The sequence below is a fragment of the Mauremys mutica genome, chromosome 16, assembly GCF_020497125.1.
Source record: "Mauremys mutica isolate MM-2020 ecotype Southern chromosome 16, ASM2049712v1, whole genome shotgun sequence".
NCBI lineage: Eukaryota > Metazoa > Chordata > Testudines > Geoemydidae > Mauremys > Mauremys mutica.
This window is the reverse complement of record NC_059087.1, coordinates 8,375,038-8,401,706: the sequence shown is the minus strand read 5'-3', so window position 1 is coordinate 8,401,706 and position 26,669 is coordinate 8,375,038. Positions and strand designations below refer to the sequence as shown.

At 39.4% G+C, this 26,669-nt stretch overlaps 1 protein-coding gene across 3 annotated transcripts in view; it reads left to right on the top strand.

Annotated features, from left to right (window-relative positions):
* SBNO1 (strawberry notch homolog 1) overlaps positions 1-25,535 on the top strand; it is a 45,064-nt gene extending 19,529 nt beyond the window's left edge. For all 3 annotated transcript variants that reach the window (XM_044990125.1, XM_044990127.1, XM_044990126.1), the window contains 23 exons: positions 1,663-1,824; positions 2,573-2,708; positions 2,788-2,893; positions 4,283-4,436; positions 5,597-5,779; positions 6,036-6,133; positions 6,295-6,446; positions 6,850-7,047; positions 7,410-7,580; positions 7,692-7,861; positions 9,375-9,506; positions 10,186-10,321; positions 11,083-11,195; positions 11,298-11,369; positions 11,944-12,043; positions 12,810-12,884; positions 13,225-13,371; positions 13,467-13,561; positions 13,815-13,907; positions 14,648-14,785; positions 15,864-15,940; positions 21,448-21,641; positions 23,542-25,535. In XM_044990125.1, coding sequence (XP_044846060.1) covers positions 1,663-1,824; positions 2,573-2,708; positions 2,788-2,893; positions 4,283-4,436; positions 5,597-5,779; positions 6,036-6,133; positions 6,295-6,446; positions 6,850-7,047; positions 7,410-7,580; positions 7,692-7,861; positions 9,375-9,506; positions 10,186-10,321; positions 11,083-11,195; positions 11,298-11,369; positions 11,944-12,043; positions 12,810-12,884; positions 13,225-13,371; positions 13,467-13,561; positions 13,815-13,907; positions 14,648-14,785; positions 15,864-15,940; positions 21,448-21,641; positions 23,542-23,684 — 3,045 coding nt within the window. In that variant the 3' untranslated portion in view covers positions 23,685-25,535. The remainder of the gene's footprint in view (positions 1-1,662; positions 1,825-2,572; positions 2,709-2,787; positions 2,894-4,282; positions 4,437-5,596; positions 5,780-6,035; positions 6,134-6,294; positions 6,447-6,849; positions 7,048-7,409; positions 7,581-7,691; positions 7,862-9,374; positions 9,507-10,185; positions 10,322-11,082; positions 11,196-11,297; positions 11,370-11,943; positions 12,044-12,809; positions 12,885-13,224; positions 13,372-13,466; positions 13,562-13,814; positions 13,908-14,647; positions 14,786-15,863; positions 15,941-21,447; positions 21,642-23,541) is intronic.
* The last annotated feature ends 1,134 nt before the right edge of the window (positions 25,536-26,669 follow it).

The following is a 26,669-nucleotide window of genomic DNA, read 5'->3' as shown; positions in this document are numbered from 1 at the left end:
ATAGAGAGTATATGTGTATAATTTGCAGATGACTCCAAACTGGGAGGCATTACAAGCATTTTGGAGAATAGGATTAGAATTCAAAAGAAGCTTGACGAATTGGTCTGAATTCAACAAGATTAAAGTCAATAAATATCAGTGCAAAGTACTTCACTTAGGAAGCAAAAATCAAATGCTCAACTACAAAATTGGGGAGTCACTGGCTAAGTGGTAGAACTGCTGAAAAGGCTCTGGGGGTTGAAGTGGATCACAAATTGAATGAATCAACAATGTGACTTAACTGCAAAAAAGGCTAATATTCTGGGGTGTATTAACAGGAGTGTTGTATGTATGTATGCGGTAATTGTCCCACTACTTGGAACTGGTGACGCCACAGCTGGAGAACTGTGTGCAACTCTGGGTGCTACATTTTAAGAAAGATGTAGACAAGCTGGAGAGAGTCCAGAGGAGAACAAAAATACATTTTAGAAAATCTGATCTATAGGAAAGGTTAAAAGAACTGGGCTTGTTTAGTCTTGAGAGAAGATGACTGAGGGGGGACTTTGCTAATAATCTCCAAATATGCTAAGGTCTATTATAAAGCAGATGGTGAACAATTGTTCACCATGTCCACAGAAGCTAGGATGAGAAGTAATGGGCTTAATCTGCAGCAAGGGAGATTTTGGTTAGACATTAGGAAAACCTTTTAAACTTTCTAAGAGTAGTTAAACTCTGGAATAGGCTTCCAGGAGAGATTGTGGAATCCTAAGCATTGGCGACTTTTTAAAAACAGGGATGGTGTAGGTTTACTTGGTCCTGCCTCAGCACAGGGGGTTGGAGTTGATTACTTCTTGAGGACCCTTCCAGCCCTACATTTTTATAATTCCAAGTGCCATGTAGATGATTTTGTTCAGTTAATCTCTAAATTTGCAAATAATTAGCCATATATTCCTAACTTCAAGCATAAATAGTGCCCTTAACTTCTGACTAGAAGTCCTTTTAGAGCTGTGCAGGGAATATTGCTTCAATTTTTTTATTTTTTTTTTTGGTTTGGCATTTTTATTGCTTATTTTTCTTTTAATGATAAATAAAGCAGATGCCTTGCTATGGTAAGAGCTAAGTGCTGTTACTGGTTATATTCACTGTCTGACTTGAAATGATTTTGCTTCCTCTTTTTAAAGTCTGTTGGACCAATGACTTTAGGAAACAGATGAATAAATCGTTGATTTTTAGAATGTTAAGACAGTTCACTTTTAGTAGCCACTGTAAATAAATTTGATCTCTTGGCTAAATGCTGTATTCAACTTAAAAGGGAAAAAAAAAATTCTGAGCAGCTTCTGAATCATAACACATCTTGGCTCTACACTAGGGAAAACCCCTAAATTAGGGGCCTAAACTGTAAAATCTGCAATCGTGGCAGTTTATACCTTCCATGATGCACTTACAAGAGAAAACACCATACTAGCCTCTTAACCATATTCCTAGATTGCAAATAGGGACATTATCCTATAAATTGAAATCACTAGTGACTTCACTGTTGTGTAAGGAATGCCGAATCAGTGCTTCAATCAATGTCACTCTTTGAGCATTCACTTAGGTTGTGGGGTAGCTCTTCTTGACTAAGATGCGGACAGACCAATTTTTGTAACTTACTAAAATGTAACTTTATCTTTTTTCTTGCAGTTCAAATATGGGAAAATTTCTTCCAAACATAATGGGAGTGTAAAGAAAGGTGTAATTTTTGCCACATACTCGTCTCTTATTGGTGAAAGTCAATCTGGTGGTAAATACAAAACCAGGTTAAAGCAGCTTCTCCACTGGTGTGGTGATGACTTTGATGGAGTTGTATCCTTTCATTTCTTAGTCTGCAAAAGAAATAATTGAACCGCAATATAAAACGCACATCTTTTGGTACAAGACAACCGTGTACATTTTGTTTACGGTTATATTTTAGGAAGGATTTTTTTCATTAATTTGAAACTGTATAATTTATCAGACACCACAGACGTTTTCTAAATGCTTTATTCAAAACATGTAGCAGACTGTACATGTTACCAACTAGCAGCCTGATTCTGGTCCTATGTTGGTGTAAATCAGGGATTGACTTCAATAGAGTTAATGAACTTACATTGATGTAAACCAGAATGAGATCAGAATCAAGGCGTTGGTCTTTAAATAGGCAAGTTGAGCCTGGAATATGGTCATGAGAAACCTTACCTCTTGGTTAAATTGTACGTAATTTCTTTCCAGTTCTTGGGGCTTTTTCCTGTAAAATCTTTGGAGGAAATGCATAGTACTTCAAGAGAATTCATTCCAAAAATACATGAAAACATTATGGTAACTGTATATTTGAATAGTTTAAAATTGAATGTCTTGACATCGCCTTAAAAAAAACAAAAAAAAAAACCAAAAAACAACCTAGTCAACTTGTTTCTGACTGAAGTCTGTGTAGAACATTTACTAATTAAAACTGACAGCTAATGAAAGTATAGAGTTCACTGCAAAAATCAATTTAAAAAATCCCTCTCCATTCTAAAGACCCTGTACTATATTGACTGTGGGATGGCATGTTTGTTCCTTAATTAATGTTCAGATAGTATTTGATGAATGTCACAAAGCTAAGAATCTGTGCCCTGTTGGTTCTTCAAAACCAACGAAGACCGGCTTAGCTGTATTGGAGCTTCAGAATAAACTTCCGAAGGCTAGAGTTGTTTATGCTAGTGCCACAGGTAAGTACTACTTAATGCAGATGTTTAGAGAAAACTGACTTTTTATTGGCATTGGTACAGTGTGTGCTATTCCTTTCAGGTGCATCTGAGCCACGAAATATGGCATACATGAACCGTCTGGGAATATGGGGTGAAGGAACCCCATTCAGGGAATTCAGTGACTTTATTCAGGCTGTTGAAAGAAGGTAATGTAATGTCTTAAAGGATTATAGCAAGAACAGCTATAGTTGTGGCTGTGTTATGGTTTCCATTTTTCCATTTTAGCCCAGTTTTCAGTCACTTATAGTTCTCCTGAAACTCTTTCAGGCTTGTTCTATGTCTAAAAGTGAACCTTTCTTAACTTTTTAGCAAAAAATGAAGTAAATGGAGATTGGGTAGGGATATACTTCATTTTTTAAAAATAAAAAATTGTAATTAACTTTCTAAAGCACCTCAGTTTGGGGTAGTATGGTTTTAAATTAGAGAAGTGCAATTGGGTGTTGTAGTGAAATCTGTTTTTGATTTAATTGATCCTCATGAAAAATATATAATGCACACACTCAGTGCACTTCATACAGGATAGATTTAGCTACAAAGAAAGAAGTGTAGTGAAGGGGCAAACGGATTCTGGAGGTCTGGTGCGCGGTCAGCAGAAGTCCTGCTTCTTAGGGCTTTCTGGTGGTCCTTAGCCAGTTAGTTCCAGATTATGGAATTTACACTGTTTCTCATTTAATGAAAACCAGAATACCTTTTAAAGGAAATGGGCACTTCATTCCCCAGACTCCCAAATTAGAAAAACAAACCTGGGAAGTGCCACACAAAACAATGCAAATGTAACATTCTCTAACAATTTAATTCCCATTCACATGGTTATTATAATTGAAAAATATTACATTTCATACATTTTTTCTAAATCTTAGATCCTCTTGTGTATCATTTTGTGTTGTGTTTGACAGACACTGTACACCAGTCATATGAAAAGTACAAAATAGACTATACTAGTACAAACATACTATATATTAAGTATGCAAGAAAAGAGTGATACTAAATATATAGGCCTAAAGTTTTCAGCTAAATTAACTTCATAGTTGACTGCCTTAGCCCCTGCCTGCACCTAAGGCCGTGCTGATGGTTGAGAAGAATTTATAATATCTGGCTGCTTAAGAGCCAAATTTGGCCCTTATGCCAGTGTAAATGAGTAACTGAATTAACAGAAAATGCACTCATTTAACACACTCTGGAGAAATGCATATAAAAATCTGTCAGATAACTGTAACTTTGGCATGAAATTAGTGTAAGTATAAAAATGGAAAAAAAAATACAAGATGGCTACCCATGCATGTGTTAGGTCATTCGAAAGGTAGGCTGTGTGAGAATTATCTACACAATCATGTTGCAGGGCATATTCACAAGAGGGCAGAGTTATGGTTGTGCATGCAACCTGATCTCTAATACTTTCTGATGTGTTCAATCATACAACTCTAATGCTCGCACACATTGGTTGTATGGAATAAATATTAGTTTCTTATTTTTCATAGTGTTCTTAAATATGCCATTTACTTCTAAACCACTTTTTATTTTTTTGTTTTGTTCAGAGGTGTGGGTGCCATGGAAATAGTTGCCATGGATATGAAACTGAGAGGAATGTACATAGCAAGACAGTTAAGCTTTTCAGGTGTGACCTTCAAAATTGAAGAAGTTCTACTTTCACAGAACTACATTAAAATGTATAATAAATCTGTGAAACTGGTAAGAATTTATTCATTTTTTAAATCTTCATGACAGTTTGAACTGGTAGAGGCTGAGAACTTAATGGATGGAGATCATTTGCTGTCAGATTATATGTCCTGATTGTATACAGCATATGCTGCTGTTATAGGAAAAGAATAAAGTCCATTAGCTTTGCTTTAGTATGAAGGTTCCATTACATATGGCTTTTCCTTGGAGAAGGGAGTTGCTCCTACTCTGGAATATAAAAGTTTTTAAAAGAATTTACTTCAGAAACATTTTTAAATGAGTCATTAAATCTTGAACCCTGTTGTGATTTTGTATACTACATTACTTATTCCCAATCTTGTGCATAACAAGTCTGAATGACTTATCACTATAAAAATTCAGACTTCTTAATCTTCAGAAGGAATTCTCATATAAAATTGTGTGAACTTCTTATGAAAATTTAGTTCAAATTGAGTTGAATTGTAATAAAAATAAAATAACTCTTAATTTTAATGAGCCATCTTTACAAACAAGGAAGTTGCAGTTAGTTTCTATAATTCACTTAACTCTTGGCTATTGCAATGGTCTTTTCTGGTTACTTGGTTTATATACACTAATACAATTTTTCTACATAGAAAAACTGTAGAAATGAGTACCTTACATTTGGATAATTGGATGGAACAAATAGTGTACATAATTGCATGTATCAAAATACCAAGATCTATGTTGAGATATTATGATTGTTATAGTTAAATTTGTAATGAAGGCATGTTTAATGCTTTCTGAGGTCTATCTTCAAGTTTGATTTCTGAAGTACTTATCTTGAGCCAACCTTCTTGGTAAGTTTTCAAAACTTCACAGCATTAATTCTGCTGCACAAAACTATCCTGATTATAACAGTCGCTTTTCATAGTTTGTCTCTAGTTTCTGGCAGGCAGTTATTTGTTATCAGAACAGTGTCTCTTTAGCTCACTCACATGAAACATTTTGCTATATACTTATTTGGTGTTGGATCTTCTGTTAGAGGACCATTCGTTACTGTGTCCTCTCTTGTCCACCATTGCTTTTCAATTCTAATAATGCTATAAAAGACTACATGTTTCTTTCTTTGCCTGTTATGTATCTAGTGACAGTAGAATGTATCTGTCTACTTTGAAAGGTGTGATATGTAAAACTTTTGATTTCTTCTTCAGTGGGTGAATGCCAGAGAGAAATTTCAACAAGCCGCTGATCTTATTGATGCAGAGCAACGCATGAAAAAGTCTATGTGGGGTCAGTTTTGGTCAGCCCACCAGAGATTTTTCAAGTACCTCTGCATAGCATCCAAAGTCAAAAGAGTGGTCCAGCTAGCTAGAGAAGAAATCAAGAATGGGAAAGTAAGTTGTTTAAGTCTGGTAGTAGTTCAGAATGTCTTGGAAACCTCTTAGTGTAGTACCATCCAAATTACTTGTTCAAATGGCTTTATTCCTAGTACTAGTGTGTTTTGAAGGTGTGGTGACATGCTTTTCAGCTTTCTGAGGTTGTTGGTGATTGTGAATCCCTGTTTGTCTAACTTACGAGAAGTAAAAATACATGCTTTTTTATCAGAATCTCAGGGCTTTGTGTTAATTGTATTTTTTTTCCCCTTTACAGTGTGTTGTTATTGGACTACAGTCCACAGGAGAAGCAAGAACGTTAGAAGCCTTAGAGGAGGGTGGTGGAGAATTGAATGACTTTGTTTCCACAGCAAAGTAAGTCTTCCTTTTTTGCTGTTGTATCAGTGTGTCTGAGTGAATTTTAGTGCCAAAGAATGGGGGAAAACCTGAAAAATCGCTATATAACCATTTTTCCCCCCTTAGATGAAAATTGGGCAGAGGAACATTCTTTCTTAATTTTGTTTTTCCTTACACAGAGGAGTACTCCAGTCTCTCATTGAGAAGCACTTCCCAGCTCCTGACAGGAAGAAGCTTTTTAGTTTGCTTGGAATAGATCTGACTGCTCAAAGTAATAACAATTCACCTAGGGACAGTCCTTGCAAGGAGAATAAAATAAAGAAACGGAAAGGTAAAGTGTAAGCTGCTATTTTTTGTGTGTGTTATACTGTTGAGGTAATGGCAGCACTTGGAAAATTGCACGGAATAAGATTCTTTGTAGAATAATCTTTTTGTGGGTAGCAAATGGAAACGATTGGGACAGCTAATGGAATCTGGTTATTGGAGGACCAAATCTTGCACCTTCCATCTGTTTGATAGTATAGATATGCAGGAAAGTTGCAACCTCTGTGACTCACCAAAAAACTTAGATTTAAACTGTTAAATTCATGTACTTTCAGTTACAATTCACCCAAAAGCCCCATTTCAGTACTGAGGCTCCATTTTTTTTTTAGTCACTGCAGTGGTATGAAAACAGACTGTGAAAAATAGACTACAGATCTCTAAATTCATGTTCTTATTTTGGGAGAAAATAGGTGAGGAAATAACTAGAGAAACCAAGAAAGCTCGTAAAACAAGTGGCCTCGCTGGGAGCAGTTCCGATGAGAGTGAAAGTGAGTCTGATGCCTCAGACAATGAAGAAAGTGACAACGAGAGCTCTAAGTTTTTGAGTTCTGGAGATGATGATGACTTCAACCCATTCAGAGATGAATCTAGTGAGGATGATGAAGATGGTAAGATAACGTGAATACTCTTCATTAAGAATTTAGCTGTATTTCTGAATATTACATGTCAAATATAGCTTTATTTAACACTTCAGTATGAGACAAAATGGAAGGCATTTGTTATAAATGTATAATGTGAAGAAGTAGGTCCTGAAATTAAACAGTTCTAAAACTGTCATTTTACGCTAAGCGTTTTACCTATGATAGCTGTACTTGATGTATCTTTTTAAAGTATTTTTAAACTGCTTTTATGACCTAGAATTTAACTAACTAGAAGATATGTAGAATTTGTCATTGTACTTAGGAAAGTTAATTTGTTTGAAAGTGGGGAAATGTCTTGACTATTTACGTAATATTTTCTTTAATTTCAGACCCCTGGTTAATTAGAAAAGACCATAAGAAAAATAAAGACAAGAAAAAGAAGAAAAGTATAGACCCAGATTCCATTCAGAGTGCCTTATTAGCTTCTGGTCTTGGATCAAAACGACCTAGCAGTTTTTCTTCCGTTCCTGTTACCACTGCTTCTAGTACAAATACATCGGGTATGAATGAGTTTTGGAATTATTTGGAGTCTCTCTACTTTTTCCCAACAATTGCAAAACATTTTAAAAAGCTTAAATTCTTAAGGAATTGTTTTTGTCTATAAATTTCAGCTAACAGTAATACTAACAGCAGCTTTGTGACAAGTCAAGATGCTGTTGAAAGAGCCCAGCAGATGAAAAAAGAATTGCTTGATAAACTGGAAAAACTAGCTGAAGACCTTCCTCCTAATACTTTGGATGAACTTATAGATGAACTTGGTGGTCCTGAGAATGTGGCTGAAGTAGGTCCAGTGTGACTATTGCAAGTGAAGAATTTGCTGTTTCCCTCCATTTCACTCAATGTTTACATGTATTTTAGAAATCTGATTGTGGTATTACTATTTTTCAAGATGTGTAGTGATGTGAGCTGCATATTAGAGAATTAAGCTGATAAGTTAATTAGTCTTGCAGGTCCTTATAACTCCCAACACTATAGAACAAAATGTAAAGACTGGTGAAGAGAAGGGATCTGAATATATGAGGACTGAGTTAAAAGGCTGATTTTTTTTTTTCTGTTAAAATAGTTGTTAGTAGGAGTTTCCTCATTGGGTGAGAAATGCTGACTTCTGTCTGTCTTTGTACTGTTTCTTAATTTCCTGACTAGTTAGCTAAAGTTGATATACTGTGTGTAGCAACATATGACTGTGCTATTCTCCTTTTAACTGCAAGTTTCTCTCCCAAAATCCAGGCAGGGAGGACCCAGAGTGGAGTTGAGGACCAGGAAGGGCATGTGTATAAAGCGTCACATAAGGGGCCACATTTTTACCCACTAGTACTAAGAAAATTTCTCCTGTAGGCTACCTGTCTGTCCAGCAGAAACATTCTTTGTTCCCTTAGTTCAGAAGAGACCCTGTTACTTTCAGTGAAGTTCTTTGGAGTTCTAGTTCCTTTCTTCAGTGCTCTTAAATTCCTCCCCTTACAAGCATCATTTCTGTGGTGTTCCTAGCTGCTGATCCAGAGAGCACAGTGTCAAGCTATGATCCTTCACAGCTTTGCATACTTCCATTTACTAAATATTACGGCTTGTCTACATGAACAATTAGATCACGGCAAGCTGGTGTGTGAATCTACCTTGCACTACTAGCCCGTCACGGTCTAGCTGTCCACGGACAACACACATCAGCAGAGTGTTTTGTTAACATGTTTTGAGCTAGTTCTGTTTCAAAGGGGACTAATCCAGATCAAAGCACTCTGTTAACATGCTTAGTCCTGCCATGAGTGCAGTTGGACTGGACTAGATGACCTCTTGAGGTCCCTTCCGGTCCTATGATTCTGTGATTCTATGCATCGGGAGGGTGCACACAGACCGTGGCAGGCTATTGCAGGGTAAATTCACACTGCAGCTTGCTGCTGCCTAATTGTTTGTGTAGACAGGGTCTTAGAATTACAAGTTCCATGACTTAACTAAAGTAACAGTTAAATTCTCTAGCTACTAATGATGCCTCCATTATCAGACAATAAAAAACACTAAGATTGGTGGTCCTCCAGCCCTTCCACATAACCCCTGCTTTATTGAGTTGCCTTTTTGATTCTCAAGATTATTCCCAAATAGGAGTATTGTGCACTGCCCAGTATTGCATCAATCAGGCAGCTTCAGTTATAAAATGTATCTTGGTCTTTGGATACTTGCAGTGAATTGTTTTCTGTCCTCTAAGGATAGTGTGAGAATAAATAACACTGATGTTTGAAGTAATTTCATGTTCTGTCATTTCAGCACCTCTATGATAAGGTTAAAAATATTCCTTTGTTTTAAAGATGACAGGCCGCAAAGGGAGAGTTGTAAGCAATGATGATGGCAGCATATCTTATGAGTCAAGGTCTGAACTTGATGTACCTGTTGAAATTCTAAATATCACAGAAAAGCAGAGATTCATGGATGGAGACAAGGTAAACTACTTCTGTGTAACTTCAAGGAATTGTTTTATGTTGGAGAAATTATAGCAGGTCTATCCATAAGCTGTCGGCTCTAGACTATTAAAATGTGCCGTTCCAACCACAGTTTTAGCAGCACAGTATAATAAAAAATTAACTGATCTGCAGAATCGTATACCCATTTTGCTTTTAAAAGCTCTGTCAAATACAGGACTTTTATGGAGTATTTTCACCTGCCAAAATGGTTTTGTACTTGGCTATCAAGGTACCCTTATCCAGTGCAGCAGCCGTATAATTTATATTGCTTGTGGTCAGCTGCCACCTTAGTTGCTATAGGAGTTTTTCTCCATTTCTTTCACGGGGGACTGGCCTCTGCCATGGCAGGACTGGATGCAGATCTCTGCTGTTCTCCAACTGCAAAAGGGAGTTGCTGGGGAAGTAAAGTGATAACTCCTTTTTCTTTTTCAAGGGCTGTATGCCTCTGTAGCATTTGTTTAGCCTAAATGCAAGAAGATTAAAGCTGATTCTCCTTCTCCTCCTCCTCCTCACTCCCCATGTGACAAGTACCAAACCTAGTGGTGTAGCTCCAATCACATAGCTGATTTTGGAATTGCCAATTGCTGGGTTTTTTTTACAGATCTGGAAACTAAGGTTTGGTCTCAAATTCACTGCTAATTTTTCTTCTATGTAAAAGAACATTGCCATCATCTCAGAAGCTGCCAGCTCAGGTATTTCATTACAAGCCGACCGTAGAGCTAAAAATCAGAGGCGGAGAGTGCACATGACTTTGGAGTTACCATGGAGTGCAGATAGAGCAATACAGCAATTTGGTGAGTTAACGGCTGTTTTTTAATTCATCAAGTTCAGAAATAATCTTCTGCACTGGGCATGTTGATGGTTAGTTTTGGTATAATATGGAGTATTCTGTTTGTTAGGTGCTGTGAGTTCTCTCTCTGATTCTGGTGAATAAAAGGGTGGTGTATACAGAGATTTGTAAATGTTAGAATTAGTTGTTTTGCATGTTCTGTGCATCTTCATGAAGTAATCAGAAATTTGGAGTGTTGCATTTGGTAATGTTCATCTGCACATAGTTTTACATTAGTATTTACAGCAGAATCAACAATTTTTTCTAAATGTTGTCTTGCTAGTGGAGCAGGAGGATTGTTAAGTTTAGTTATATTTTAAGCGCCACCCCTCTGCCCATCCCATATAAGGCCAACTGCCTATGCCCCTCAGTAGAATTTTTACCTGTAGGCATAGTGTAAAAAGCCTAAGCAAAATTGGTAGTATACCTTGTTTCATAGTATGTGTATCCGCAAACATTCCTCCTTTGTGCATAGCAGTTACTTGTTTCTCTTTACAGGATTTATCTAAAACTGGTATATAAATAGGATGTTTTTCTGAATTTTTTTAGTCCCTATCACATTGACTCTGCTTAAGAATGTATTAAGTCTGTGTGTGGCAAAAGTATCAGTGTCTCCCAATTGCTTGTTTATGATTCTGGAGGAGACTTGGTTCTACTTTCCCATCAAATGTTCTGTGGAGCTCCTGGTTGGTTTTTGTAACACTTTTCTCACTTTCAAATACACAGGAAGAACTCACAGATCAAACCAAGTTACTGCACCAGAGTATGTGTTCCTAATTTCCGAATTGGCAGGAGAGCAAAGATTTGCATCTATAGTTGCCAAAAGACTAGAGAGCTTGGTAAGACTGTTACATATAGCTCAGTTAAAGCAGTGTACATAGTTTATTTTTCAGTACAGAGATCTTTTGTATGTTTTAATTACAAAGGTATTGTCTTGACAGGGAGCTCTCACTCACGGTGACAGAAGAGCAACAGAAACTCGAGACCTTAGCAGGTTCAACTTTGACAACAAGGTGACATCTCCTTTGTGTGTGGTTGTTTTTTTGTTTTGTTTGTTTTAAATAAAAACAGATTGCAACAATACTTATACTAGGCAAAATGAAAAGCTACCTATGCCTGTGGAGGAATCCCCTCTCATTCTTCTTTTTCGAACTGTTGTATTTTGCTGCTTTCTCTGCCTGCTGTTTGGGGCGGGAATGTTGTACTCTGCTTATAAAGTGCCATGTAAAATTACAGCATATATAGATGACTTAGTCTACCAGGTAAAGTTCCATGTTTTAATCCTAAGCAGTTTGCTGTCTTTCAGTCAGTATGTTGAGCATCCTGAACCTTGGGAAATGAGCATGTTAAGGAGAAATTAACAGACTGGGCTATTACCATACAATACATTTTATTAAACTGAGAAATTCATTAGCATTTTCCCATTTTCTTCTTCCATGCTCTAATTTAGTTGTTTGTAATTTGGATTGTGAATGGAAAAACTATATTTAACCCTTGGTGTATATCAGCATGCATACTATGATTCTGAGGCTTAAACCATATGCAAAATTTTTTCAGTACTATAACTTAATTTTTTTCTTAATACAGTATGGCAGAAATGCTTTGGAGATAGTTATGAAATCCATTGTGAATTTAGATTCCCCAATGGTGTCCCCACCTGCTGACTATCCTGGAGAATTTTTTAAAGGTAATTGTAATTCACTGTTTTCTAACGCCTAGTTTTTGGTCATCCTTTCTCAAAAACACCTTATTTCTGTTTTTCTGAATGGTAGTGAGTTACGTGTAAATGTAAAGAATTATTCTTGATATCAAGTGGCTTAATTCTGTTTATATTACCAGTACAGTTCTTCTAATTTGTTTAAATTAACTTGTGAATTTTATGTACTAGTTCATAGCCCAAACATGAGATCTATTCCCCCATGATAAATGCAGCTGAATATAATTCCCATAAAAATGTTTAAGGGAAAATATATGGTTATTGTATGTATAGGAAAATTTGGAATTAAATTCTCTTTAAATTCTGTTTTCCTATGGGTACCAATTTCAGGGAATGCTACAATCTTGTCTAGTTATGACATTTAACCACAGTACTATCTGCGACTGTTTAAAAACCTTGCCTAGTTGTCATCCTTTTTAAAATGCTTATTTTGCTCTTCTGTTGATCAAAAATGTAGTAGTAATGGTATTCCTCCCTACCCATGTTTCGACTGGACCAGAAGCTAAGGCTTTGTATCGTGACTTCCTAGCATATGGATCAGTCACAAATTATATAAATAATGGGGTGTGCAAAGATTTGGAATTGGATTTTTGGGGCAGGAGTGGGGATTATCTGCTGCTCCAGAGGTAACACAAATATTGCTTTCCTAGCTATTTTCATTTTCTTGGCAATGGTCTGCTTATTCAGAGGACAGAACAAAGGTGGCTTCAGTCCTTGTAACTTTTTCTTCCCCTAGATGTCCGGCAAGGATTAATAGGTGTGGGCCTAATAAATGTAGAAGACCGATCAGGAATTCTGACACTTGATAAAGGTATTGCTTTTGGTGTATCTGTCAGTGTTGATAGCTGATGTATAATTATTTTGTCAAATCAGAAATCACTTTTGTGATTATAAAACCACAGACTTGGCAGTGAGATTTGGGGGCAAATGTGGCACCTGAAACTTTTCTTTCATTTATGTCTAGATTTGAAGTTAATCTCTTTAAGAAATGTATGCTTTATTTCAAAACCACATGTTTTGCTTTGATCGTTTGAGAAGTTTGATTTTTAGTTAATTTTTAAAACATTTGAATTCTAGTTTAGGACTTCACTTGTACCAGAATTCTCTCTCCTAAACTGTGCACTTTATACATCATATGTGATTCTTTTTAGATTACAACAATATAGGAAAATTCCTGAATAGAATTCTGGGTATGGAGGTGCATCAGCAGAATGCTTTATTCCAGTATTTCTCAGATACTTTAAATGCAGTTATACAAAATGCTAAAAAGAATGGAAGATATGACATGGGTATTTTAGGTAAGTAAATCAAATTTCTTAATTTTTTTTTCTGCTCCTTAATCTGCTTCTTTTACATAAATTCTTCTGGGTTTTTTTGTTTTTGTTTTTTTAAGATCTTGGGTCTGGAGATGAGAAGGTCAGAAAGGCAGATACTAAGAAGTTTTTAACTCCGGGATACTCTACCTCTGGACATGTAGAATTATACACAGTAAGTTAATTCCATGTTTCTTCAAACTGCCATAACTTTAGTTGTCCTTGAAAATCCTTAATTTGAAACTTCAGTTCTTAAAATTGAGACTTGGCATCCCAATATGGAGGCTTGTAAACCTGTTACTGAAAGAATTAAGTTCCTTGTCTTCTTGTAAAGAGCACTGTTAACTGTTTTGACTTAATTGTATGCAATCTCAGTAATTGTTCCAAAATGTGGTGTTTAAACATCCTTGTTTTAATGTCTCTTCTAGATCAGTGTAGAAAGAGGAATGTCTTGGGAAGAAGCAACTAAGATTTGGGCTGAGCAAACTGGACCAGATGATGGATTTTATTTATCTTCGCAAGTGAGAATCTACTATTAAAATGTTCTTTTCATATTTCTCAGATGCATTTTTTAACAGAACAATTTTAGGGCTGCCCCAATAAACTTCACTAGCTTGATTTCTTTCACATTAAGTGTGTAAAGTGAATGTATTCAGAACTTTAAAATTTTAATTTATTTTAATCCAGTACAATCACTTATTTTTTATTCAGTTTAGCAAAATGCTTTCAAATTTTTATAAATGAGCAAATTCATGTAACTTTTTTTTAATCATCAAGCACTGATGACAAAACACGACTTTTAAGACATTCAGGGCTGGTATCCAATGTAACCATACACTTAGTTTTAAGTGGTATTCATCTTAAAATGTGTGTGCTCATGCTACATGCAAGGAAAACAGTGTATAATCTCAGACATTGGGGTGTGGATTATGGTAATCATGACACACCTCTTGGAAGCCAGTGCCACTATCTTTCACCTTGTGCCAAACTACCATTAAGGCATGTCATTACTAGACCATAATACACACCCTGTTACGTCATATTAGTTAATTATGTACTCTTTTTAGTTGTGGACCAATAGGTGTATAACTATCCACATGTATTACAATTTTTTTCTAAAGTATACTTGGTGAAATGATTCATTATAATTAGAATCTGGATAGACATTCAACACATCTACTTCTGTCCACATTTATTGTACGCATAATTATTTAGGAAAGACAATGCCCATGTTTAAACTTACAAAATCATTTTTTTTCAGATAAGAAATAATAAGAAAACTGCCATCTTGGTAAAGGAAGTGAATCCCAAAAAGAAGCTTTTCTTAGTATACAGACCAAACACTGGGAAACAACTCAAATTGGAAACATATGCAGACCTGAAAAAGAAATATAAGAAGGTGACTTTTTAAATCGACATTACTTAAAAAGTAATTTCTTTGTGGTAAAAGACAATGCAGGATTTTTCAAAACCCATGTCTTTCCATATACAGTATGGTGGCAAGTTATAGAAATACACCTTTGCCCTGATATAACGCTGTCCTTGGGAGCAAAAAAATCGTACCATGTTATAGGTGAAACTGCATTATATTGAACTTGCTTTGATCTGCCGGTGCGCGCAGCCCCACCTCCCTCCCTCCCCGGAGCACTGCTTTACCGCGTTATAGCCGAATTTGTGTTATATCGGGTTGCATTATATCAGGGTAGAGGTGTACTTAACCAATGTTGTTTATGCAGTAAACTTTGTCCAGTACAAGCCTATAGTTATCTTTATCCAAAAAGATCTCTAGGACTTTGCAAGCCTACCTAAACAAATAGTGTTTTGTATCTGCAAAAACTTACCAAAAGATCAATCATTCCGTTAAGACTTTCCATAACCTAGAAGCAGCTTTCCAAACATCAACTAGGGAGAAGGTTCAGCTGCAATTAAACTTACAGAAGATGCTTTATCCCCAACATGTTTGAACACTAGGTACAATATACTCTAACCATACACGATTCTGAACTTTAGAAACAGTCGAACAATCCTTTCATTTGTCCCTCAAGATTGTATCACAGCAACACAATTGCTTTAGTAGCCAATGTTTTCGTAGGCAAGTTGTTAAGAACTTACACTATGCTTGTAAGAATAAGCGAACGAAGCGTACTCAAGTGTGATGATGTCTTTGAGCTTGTCACTGTATAAATGAGGTTCTTGGATCTAGACATCTCAATCAGTGAGATTCTACTATACCTAAACCTTTATTGACATCCTTAGCAGGATTTCCACTTTTAGCATGGATGTACCAAAATGCTTGCCAAGCAATATAACTTGGATTGTTCATATTTAGTACTAAAAAAAAATAAAACAAAAAACAAAACCATAGGTGTATCAATGTTATCTGTTGCTCCATTGTTACAAGCAAAATACGATGTGCTGTTCGTGGCTTCTGAAAACTACAGTTTATATTTTAATACAACTTTTAAATGGCTTTTCAGGTACCTTCTGAAGATGCTCTACCACATTGGCTAGAGCAGTACAATTCATCGGCAGATACCTGTACCCATGCTTATTGGTTAGTATTTATATGTATATAAACAGGTTTTCTACCAAGGTGTTTGACTAAATCTGTTACTTTATCACTTGGACCAGGAGTCTGCTGTTTAATCAACTTTTCATCCATATCATAGAATCATAGAATTCAAGATCAGAAGGGACCACTATGATCATCTAGTCTGACCTCCTGCAAGATGCAGGCCACATTAGCCGATCTACCCACTCTTTTAGCAAGCGACCCCTGCCCCATGCTTCGGAGGAAGGCGAAAAACCTCCAGGGACACTGCCAATCTGCCCTGGAGGAAAATTCCTTCCCGACCCCAAATATGGCGGTCAGCTGAACCCCGAGCATGCGGGCAAGACTCTCCAGCCATACCCTCTGAAAGAGGTTAAGAATATCATATCATTGACCCAATTTGACCCAATTAAGTACCAGTTTGGCACTTAATTGACCTATTGACTAAGCCCGTTATCCTATTATACCATCTCCTCCATAAACTTATCTAGCTTGATCTTAAAGTCATGGAGGTCCTTCGCCCCTACTGTTTCCCTCGGTAGGCTGTTCCAGTATTGCACTCCCCTGATGGTTAGAAACCTTCGTCTAATTTCAAGCCTAAATTTCCTGACTGACAATTTATATCCGTTTGTCCTCGTGTCTACATTAGCACTGAGCTGAAATAATTCCTCTCCTTCCCTGGTATTTATCCCTCTGATATATTTAAAGAGTGCAATCATATCTCCCCTTATCCTTCTTTTGGTTAAGGAAAACAAACCGAGCTCCTCAAGTCTCCTGTCATACGACAGGCCTTCCATTCCTCGGATCATTCTAGTGGCCCTTCTTTGTACCCGTTCCAGTTTTAACTCATCCTTCTTAAACATGGGAGACCAAAACTGCACACAATACTCCAAATGAGGTCTCACCAACGCCTTATATAACGGGACTAGACTTCCTTATCCCTACTAGAAATACCCCGCCTAATGCAACCCAAGACCGCATTAGCTTTTTTAACGGCCACATCACATTGCCTACTCATAGTCATCCTACGATCAACCAGGACTCCCAGGTCCTTCTCCTCCTCCGTTACTTCCAACTGGTGCGTCCCTAGCTTATAACTAAAATTCTTGTTAGTCATCCCTAAATGCATAACCTTACACTTCTCACTATTGAATTTCATCCTGTTACTAATACTCCAGTTTACAAGGTCATCCAAATCTCCCTGGAGGATATCCCGATCCTTCTCCGAATTGGCAATACCTCCCAACTTGGTGTCGTCCGCAAACTTTATCAGCCCACTCCTACTCTTGGTTCCCAGGTCAGCAATAAATAGATTGAATAAAATAGGACCCAAAACCGAACCTTGAGGAACTCCACTGGTAACCCCCCTCCAACCCGACAGTTCCCCTTTCAGTACTACCCTCTGCAGTCTCCCCTTTAACCAACTCCTTATCCACCTCTGGATCTTCATTTCGATCCCCATCTTTTCCAATTTAACCAATAATTCCTCATGCGGTACCGTATCAAACGCCTTGCTGAAATCCAGATATATTAGATCCACCGCATTTCCCTTGTCTAAAAAATCTGTTACTTTCTCAAAGAAGGAGATCAGATTGGTTTGGCACGATCTACCTTTCGTAAATCCATGCTGTAATCTATCCCAGTTGTCATCGGCCTCCTGCTCCTTAACCACTCTCTCTTTCAAAATTTTTTCCATTACTTTGCATACTACAGATGTTAAACTAACAGGCCTGTAGTTACCCGGGTCACTTTTTTTCCCCTTCTTGAATATAGGAACTACATTAGCTAATCTCCAGTCCAACGGTACAATCCCCGAATTTAGAGATTTATTAAAAATCATCGCTAACGGGCTAGCAATATCACTCGCCAATTCCCTTAATATTCTAGGATGAAGATTATCCGGGCCCCCCGATTTACTTCCGTTAAGCTGTTCAAGTTTGGCCTCCACCTCAGATACCGTAATGTCTACCCCCATATCTTCATTCCCATCGGTCCCTCTATCACTATTCCTTAGCCCTTCATTAGCCTCATTAAAGACCGTGGCAAAATATTCATTCAGATATTGTGCCATTCCAAGATTATCCCTAATCTCCACTCCGTTTAAAGTTTTAAGCGGTCCCACTTCTTCCTTTTTGGTTTTCTTCCTATTTATATGGCTAAAAAACCTTTTGCTATTGGTTTTAATCCCCTTCGCTAGGTCCATCTCCACCCGTCGCTTTGCCTTTCTCACTGCATCCCTACACCCTCTGACCTCAATAAGGTAGGTTTCTTTGCTGATCCCTCCCATTTTCCACTCCCGGTACGCTTTCTGTTTTTTCTTAATGACCCCTCTAAGACGCTTGGTCATCCAGCTCGGTCTAAAACTGCTACCTACGAGCCGTTTTCCCTTTCTCGGGATACATGCCTCTGACAACTCCTGCAATTTCATCCTGAAGTAACCCCAGGCGTCATCTACCTTTAGATTCCTAAATATGTTGGTCCAGTCCTCTTCCCTAACTAGTCGTCTTAATTTAGTAAAGTTAGCCCTTTTGAAATCGTAAACCCTAGTCTCAGATGCAATATTGATTATTCTCTCATTAATTTTGAAACGAATTAGCTCGTGATCACTCGAGCCAAGGTTGTCCCCTACAACTATTTCCTCAACAAGGTCCTCATTACTCACCAAAATCAGATCTAAAATGGCATCCCCCCTCGTCGGTTCAGCAACCACTTGATGGAGGAATTCATCAGCTATCACGTCTAGGAAAAGCTGAGCCCTATTGTTATTACTAGCATTTGTTTCCCAATCTATATCTGGGAAGTTAAAGTCTCCCATGATCAAGCAGTTCCTATTAGTGTTTACCTCCTTAAAAACATTAAAGAGCTCTCTATCCGTCTCCAAGCTAGATCCTGGCGGTCTATAGCACACCCCAATCACTATCCCGGGTGAGGCTCTGGTAGTTTTCTTCCCTAATGTGACCATTGCCCACACAGACTCCGTATTAACCATTGCATTGCTAGTTATTTCATTACATTTCACCTCATTATTGATATACAATGCTACTCCCCCACCTTTACCTTTGCATCGGTCTTTTCTAAACAGCACATACCCTTCCATACCTGTACTCCAGTCATGGCTATCGTTCCACCATGTTTCGGTTATTCCTACGATATCCGGTTTCAATTCTCGGACCAGGAGCTCCAGTTCCTCCATTTTATTACCTAAGCTTCTCGCATTGGTGAACAAACATCCTACCTTTTGCTGTTGGGCTCCTCTCACTCTTCTCCCCCCGCTCGGTAGGGACACAGTACTACCAGTATGACCTGTCGATCTAGTATCTGTCCCCCCCCTCTTCCTTACACCTAACCGTCCCCCTCTGGCTATATCTGTTGTTATCTTCTTGTTCCCACTCCCAATGTATAAATTTGGCGTGGAGTGCACCAGGGCCTCTCCCAACCGTCTCCCCCCAGTGTCTAGTTTAAAGCTCTTTTAATCAGATGAGCCAGCCTCCCTCCTAGAAGTCTACTTCCTTCCCTACTTAGGTGGAGCCCATCCCGTGAGAACAGTTGTCTGTCCCCAAAAGCCTCCCAGTGCCCATACATCCCAAAGCCCTCCTTGTAACACCACTCTCTCAGCCAACTATTAATCGTCAGGATTCTCTCACCCCTTTGGCGCCCTTCCCTAGGGACAGGTAGGATCCCACTGAAGATCACCTGAGCCTCAATTTCCTTAAGCGTCTTACCCAACCTGGCATAGTCTCCCTTGATCCTGTCTAGCGAGAATCTAGCAGTATCATTCGTTCCCACATGAAGGATGATCAAAGGGTTCTTACCTGCTCCTCTTAGGATCCTTTTCAACCTCAGGTCCACATCCCGTATTTTAGCGCCCGGTAGACAGCACACCCTTCTGTTCTCCGGATCGGCCCTGGTCACAGGCCTGTCCAACCTTCTCAGTATGGAGTCCCCAATCACGTAGACCTGCCTTTGCCTGGGGACAGTGCGGTCCTCTAACCTATCCCCCGTTCCCCCTGGTTGCAAGCTCCTTCCATTCCTATCTTCCCTTGTGGTTCCCCTTAAGCCATCCTGTAATCTCCCCTGACCCAAACTTGGTGTTGCCTCCATAGACTCCTCCCCTCTATCTATGGGACTGGCCGCTCGTCTCTTTTTCCTTGGCCTCCCACCATCAGCTACCATATTCTTTACCCCTTCCTCATTCTCCAAACCTTCAAACCTGTTCCTTAGCTCTATTTCCCCCTCACTGGCTCTCCTTTTCCTCGGCCTGCTTCTCACAGTCACATGCTTCCACCGCCCATCCTCCTCGTCTGGTGGTCCCCCCTCACTGGCCTTAGCCCCTGCTCCCACCTGTGCCCCTGGGCGTTCCCCTTCAGTTACTGCCTGCCATTGCTCCATCAGCTGCTCGAACCCCCTTCTATTCTCTATCAGGGTTTCTACCTGCAGCTCTAGGCCCTGGATCTTTTCCTCCAGCAGCTCTATTAGGCGACACTTCATACATACATAGTACTGCTCTGGGTCCCCTGCTAGAACCAGGTACATACCGCAGCTGCTGCATGCTCTCATCCTTGGTGTGTCCTCTGCTGCTTGGCTCATGGCTGCTGCTGTCTTGGCCTCGCTCGGTGCTTGTACCTAGTGAAACACAGGGGACACGGCGCGGCCCCCTTCCACCTCCCCCTGCTAACTCCCACGCAAACTCCCCTGTTAGCAGCTCTGTTTGCTGCCTCCTGTGCCGCTGCTTTCATAACAGTTCCAATAACCAATATTGGTCACTTCATGTAATTTCTGAAGGAGTCTCAAAGTGAACAGTCCAAGTGGTAATCGGCAACTTCTTACCTTACAAGAGAGATGAAACTATGAACTTGTTTTCAGACTTAACTTTTTAGTTCAGAGTGGGCATAATGAACTTTTGTAATAACCCAGAGGGACTAAAAGTATCTCATGCTTTGGTAAACATATTGATCTGTTGAGATGTATTGGATATAACTAACTTGAAAAAATGTAAACTCGGTAACGTTAGCTAGATTCAGAGTTGATGGTTGAAGTGAAGAACAGTTTTAATGCTGATTTTCCTAGCAGTATGCTGTTAAACCCTCAACATCTGGTGCCTTGACTTCTCAGTGCCAACCACTGATGAAGAATGTCAGTGTTAGTATCCTAACATCTGAATTTGTTCACAGAGCACTTACCTTCTTGCTATTTCTAATGGACATTATTGGTCAGAGCCTCAGCTGGTGTAAATTAGTGTAGCTCTATTGACTTTAATGCAGCTATGTCAGTTTACGCCTGCTGAGGGTCTAGCCCGAGATGTACTAATAGTTTTTCACGACTTTAAAAGCCATTTTGTGAAGTAGCTTTATCCATGTCCCCATCTCACTATCCAGCTTGACTATATCTTAACTTTCTCATCCTTTAGTGTTTACTTACACAAGTAAAGATTTTTAATTTAAAAAAGTTCATTTGAATTGTAAAATACTCGCCCTTTTTCTTTAATGTGTTAAACTCTCTTCCTCCTCCAGGAGAGGCAATTGTAAGAAAGCAAGCCTCGGATTAGTTTGTGAAGTGGGCCTCCGCTGTCGAACTTACTTCGTCTTATGTGGTTCAGTACTAAGTGTCTGGACAAAAGTGGAGGGAGTTCTAGCCTCTGTGAGTGGTACAAATGTGAAAATGCAAATTGTTCGGCTAAGGGCAGAAGATGGACAAAGGATTGTAGGTAAGCAAGTTTGTCCATTATTTTAACTTCTCTGCTGGACCACATAGCAGTCAGTTAACTCTTCAGTCTATACACTGAGTCTGTCTTCTGAGTTTGTGTAGGAGGGATACAAGTACACATAGAGAATAGCCCTTTGTGCCTTACTATAAGTAAGTATTTTGACTTCTGTATTATGAGTTGTTTGCATGAGGTTAAGGGGGAGGAACTATTGCAAACCAGCCTTCTGTGAAAAATTCCGCTGACTAGAGCTGAAGAGAAAAAAAAAATGTAGTGGGTGTGAAATCACTTCAGGCTAAGCAGCAGGCTCATTGTCGTAAAGGTAAGGGTCATTGTACCCCTACACTACTGGACCAAAGTGTTGCACTTTCCCCCTCCTGTTTATCACGTGATGCATATTTCCCAACAAAGGCAAGATCAACCTCTGCCCCAGTACACCTGTGGTTAACTCTAGTGGGTGGCAGAGAGAGACTCCACATCTTTTCCACCCAGCTATCTTTAAAACCAGAGTCACTCAACTTTTCAGCCTTGAATTGGGGTGGCAAACCCTTAATTCAACTACTAAAATACTCACTCTGCAGTGTTTGTGGGCTGTTGAAGCCATGGCTGAAAAGTATGAGTGGAGAACATAGGCATTAGCACAGGGGTGGGCAAACGTTTTAGCCCGAGGACCACATCTGGGTATGGAAATTGTATGGCAGGCCATGAATGCTCATGAAATTGGAGGTGCGAGCTCGGGGGTGGGGCCAGGGATAAGGGGTTTGGAGTGCAGGAGGGAGCTGTAGGCTGGGGGTGGAGCAGAGGGGTTCAGAGTATGGAAGGGGGCTGTGGGCTGAGGCAGGACGTTGAGGTGTGGGAGGGGGTATGGGCTCTGGGCTAGGGGTTCAGGTTCCAGAGGGGGGGCCAGAAATGAGTTCCGTGTGTGGGAGGGGGCTCTGGGCTGGGGCAGGGGGTTGGGGGTAGGAGGGGGTGAAGGCTCTAGCTGGGGGTGCTGGCTCTGGGGTGGGGCTGTGGATGAGGGGCTTGGGTGCAGGAGGGTGGCCCAGGTGGGATTGAGGGGGATCAGGGCTGGGGCAGGGGGTTGGGGTGTGGGAGGGAGGTGAGGGGTGCAGGCCCCGGGCAGTGCTTACCTCAAGCAGATCCCAGTAGCAGCGGCATATCCTCCTCTCCGGCTCCTAAACGGAGGTGCAGTCAGGTGCTCTGTGTGCTGCCCCATCCACAGACTGTCCCTGTAACCCCCTTTGGCCCCAGCTCACGGCCAGTGGGAGCTGCAGGGACGGTGCTTGGGGCAGGGGCAGTGTGTGGAGCCCCCCGGAGACATGCTGCTGCTTCTGGGAGCTGCACAGAGCCATGGCATGAGCAGGGCAAGCCCCCGACCCACTCCCCAGTGGGAGCTTCAAAGCCAGGTTAAAAGGTCTGACGGGCCAGACGTGGGCCATAGTTTGCCCATCCCTGCCGTAGCAGCTTAACTCCACAGAGTTTAGTGACATTCAAGAGGTTTAAACTGTTGTTTTCTTCTTCATTCCTGAACTTCTGTGGTTTTGTGACATCTTCTATCCAACCAGGAGAGTAAATAAATAGCCAATGCTGCCTTGTGCATCATTTAGTTGAAGATACAGCAAGAGTAGTTGAAGCTGTACTTCCCTGAAGACAACTTGCATTTTTTCTTTGCTAGTCTGTGACTGAAGGATCAGATGACTTTTGAATGTATTACTTTTAGTTGGGAATAGAACCTGTTGTAGCGCTCAATAAGTTCTTAAAGCCCTTGGCGTAGAAAATTAAATCTTTTTATGCAAAAGCTACTGCTGACATTTAAGGAACTTGGAACCATTGGCCTAAGTTCTTAAGCATACAAACATTTTATACATTTTAAGAAGTACAATTGACTTGTTGCTAATTACAGGTTTGCTCATTCCTGCAAATTGTGTATCACCCCTTGTAAACCTCCTGTCAACATCAGACCAGTCTCAACAGCTTGCAGTACAACAGCAGCAGATATGGCAGCAACATCACCCACAGAGCATCACCAACTTCAACAATGCATAAGAGGACAGACTACAGGTGTTGACTTTGGTGTTTGAGAAAAGGCTGTAAAAGCATATCACTTGCATAAAAATCAGGGACAGATTCCAAAGAAATATTTTTTCAGTTCAGTTGTGTGCTCTCAGAAGTACTTTGGGAATAAAAGAGGTACATAAAGGATGGTAGAACTGAAAGCCAGCAGTTGCTTATGGTGGTGCATCTGTCTATGCTCTCTGTAGAGCTTCCTGTTTTGCTTTTACTTTTGGCCTTTTAAGCCACAAACCACAAATTTTGTTTGAAAATGCTTGAAAATTCCCAACCAGGCTTTATTTTTATCTTGTCATACAGTGCTCAGGGTTTAACGCAGTACATCAATGCCATTGCTGTGGGAGATAACCTCGAATGCATGTATTGAGTATATATAGAAAATATATATTGGGTTTTTTCTCTTCAACTTGTAAGTTTATATAAGCATGAAAACTAGAGATTGCACATCATGCATTCATTCAGGTTCCTTCCCAGTTTCTGTTGGACAGTGCATGTCTTTGGAAACAGGCATGAACAGGATAAACACCCCAGTCAAGAATTCCGAGAGAAACAATCTTAGTTGTACAGCATTGGTTATTGCATTTTTATAGTGTTTATACCCAAGTATTGCATTTTTTCTGGTTCTCTCCTGGAGGTTATATATTTGAGTCTGCAACATGTTTTTTGTGATAAGCATCTTAAATTAAAAAGTTACTTCATTTTAATGTATTAATGGTATTCCTAATGTGTAATGCAAAGATGGCTAAAAGCCTTTCCTTTAAAATTAAAATATTTCCTTAATCCGAGGTGACTATGGAAACTAAGTGCAAATTCACTTCCACCTCACATACAATCTCTTATATTTTTTACTTCATTAATGTAATTTAATTTGTCACTTGTAAGATGAAACCTTACTTGAGCTGTAAATTAGACAATGGGAAACTCTTGGGGGTTCCGCTATATGTGCTGTTTCTGTTACCCAGTAACTTGAATACTGTTTAATATGTTGTAAGACATTGTAGAGTTTATCTGGAGCTGTTTAAAAGAAATTGTAATGTACAAATGTGAATAGTCACTTATCTATAATATGGGTAAGTTTTGTTTTGCCTATAATAGTAGATGTTTATAAGAAAGTGAAGGACAATGTTTGTCATTTCTTGCTTGCACAGGTTGCACTATTGAAAAATTGAGATTGTATAAACCTGTCCAAAAAACTGCAAGATACCAAAATCTTGTAGATGTCAAATAAAATGTTATTGTACTAACAAAACTGGAGTCTTGTTTAGGCAATCACTGTATTCCAAAAAACTAACAAGTCTAGTTTGGCATTCAACAAGACTTGAATGGTCCAACCTACTTAAGCTAGTCTTCTGTCTTATGGTCCATATCAGTCTTTAAGTTGAACTAGTTAGTATCTGAGACAAGGGATAAACTCTATACTGAACTTCGGTAGATATTTTACAAGTAAAGATTGTGCTGTAAGTACAGTAAAGATAAGGGTAAATGGTTGACCTGATGGCGACTTAGTGGTGTGATCCATTGTAGTGCCTGCTTCATTTCCTTAAACACTTACTCAGTGGACCAGATTCTGATGTCTCAGTGATGTAAATTTGGGATAACCATGGAACTGAGATCAGAAATTGATCTGATAACCTTAGATTTAACTCCGTTAGGTAAATGATTAGTGTGAAGTCCCGTTATTGCACTAGTGTTAGCACATGCAGCACTAATATAGGAAGAACTCATGAATTTGGGGGGAAATGTGTGTATTCAGGAAATTCCATGTTTTATTCAGCCAGCAATTGAACAAACTGAAATGCATTTTGAAATAAAGATTTGTAACTACAATTGATGTGTCTGAGGCTAATGCTGGCAACAGCTATACTGCGAGAAAGTATTTCTAACCCAGGTACTAGTGGGTGCAGTTCTATTTCTAACTGTGAAATTGCAAGACAGCATTGACCTGACCTCACCCCCCCCCCCATACTTTGTTCTGCTGGGGGCAAGGAGTTATTTGACTGCTGCAATGTCACCAGGAGATGCTGGTGATCCAGGCAGGCTGGACATTGTGGACCATAAAAGTAGCAGGAGTAGTGTGAATTGCATGCTGCTCATTGCCTTGTTAGTGGGTGCATTCAACATCCTAATAAAGGTGAAATATACTTCATTTCATTCATTTTGAGGAGAGGCAGCTTCCTCTCAACCCTAAAATTGTTGTGTTGAGCAAAACATCTTCAATGTGTTCCTAGGTTGGAAACCTGAATGCTCTACCTGCAATGCAAGTGCAGAGCCTGGTCAAACTTCCCCAAAAATGCAATTTTCCATTTTCCAATCAGTTCTGTTTGTTTCAAGATAGAAATATTTTTAGTGGGCTAAAACAATCAAACCAGTAACTATACACACTTCCCTCTGCCATAAAGCTATTCCCCCTTCTCCCCCCGCCCCCCTTAAGCTGCAGATGCACAAGAGCGGTTTCCATACTGCTATATCCTTGTTTTTGCGACGCAGATACTTTTCTAGCCTTATGCCATTGATTTCCTGATGCAACCTGCTAATGAATCTGGAGCCCAGCTCCAGAGGGAGCATCCCAATAGGCTGTTATAAACTTCTGTTTTAACAAAGGTCTTGTCTTCAATCTCTTGGTCCCTATGTAAACAACTCAGGCAATCTTGATTTTTATGTGCATGCGCCCTGGGACATCATGGCATGTTTGTCCCGTGGGTGGCCTTAGTGCTATTTGCTTTGCATACAAGAAGTATTAACACTTTTTTTTTGCAGTGATTATTTTGTATTGTTTTTACCATGAGATGCTGGAAGTGTTAACACCTAATGCTAGAAGCTCATGGGAGGAGTGGCCTAGGAGTGTAGGTATAAGTAGAATGGCGTGGGAAATAGATCAGTCATCGAGAAAGGAGGAAAGACCTAATGCAGCTACAAAGGTAGGGTGGATATCCTGTCACAGCACCTCTAGTAAATTCAGAT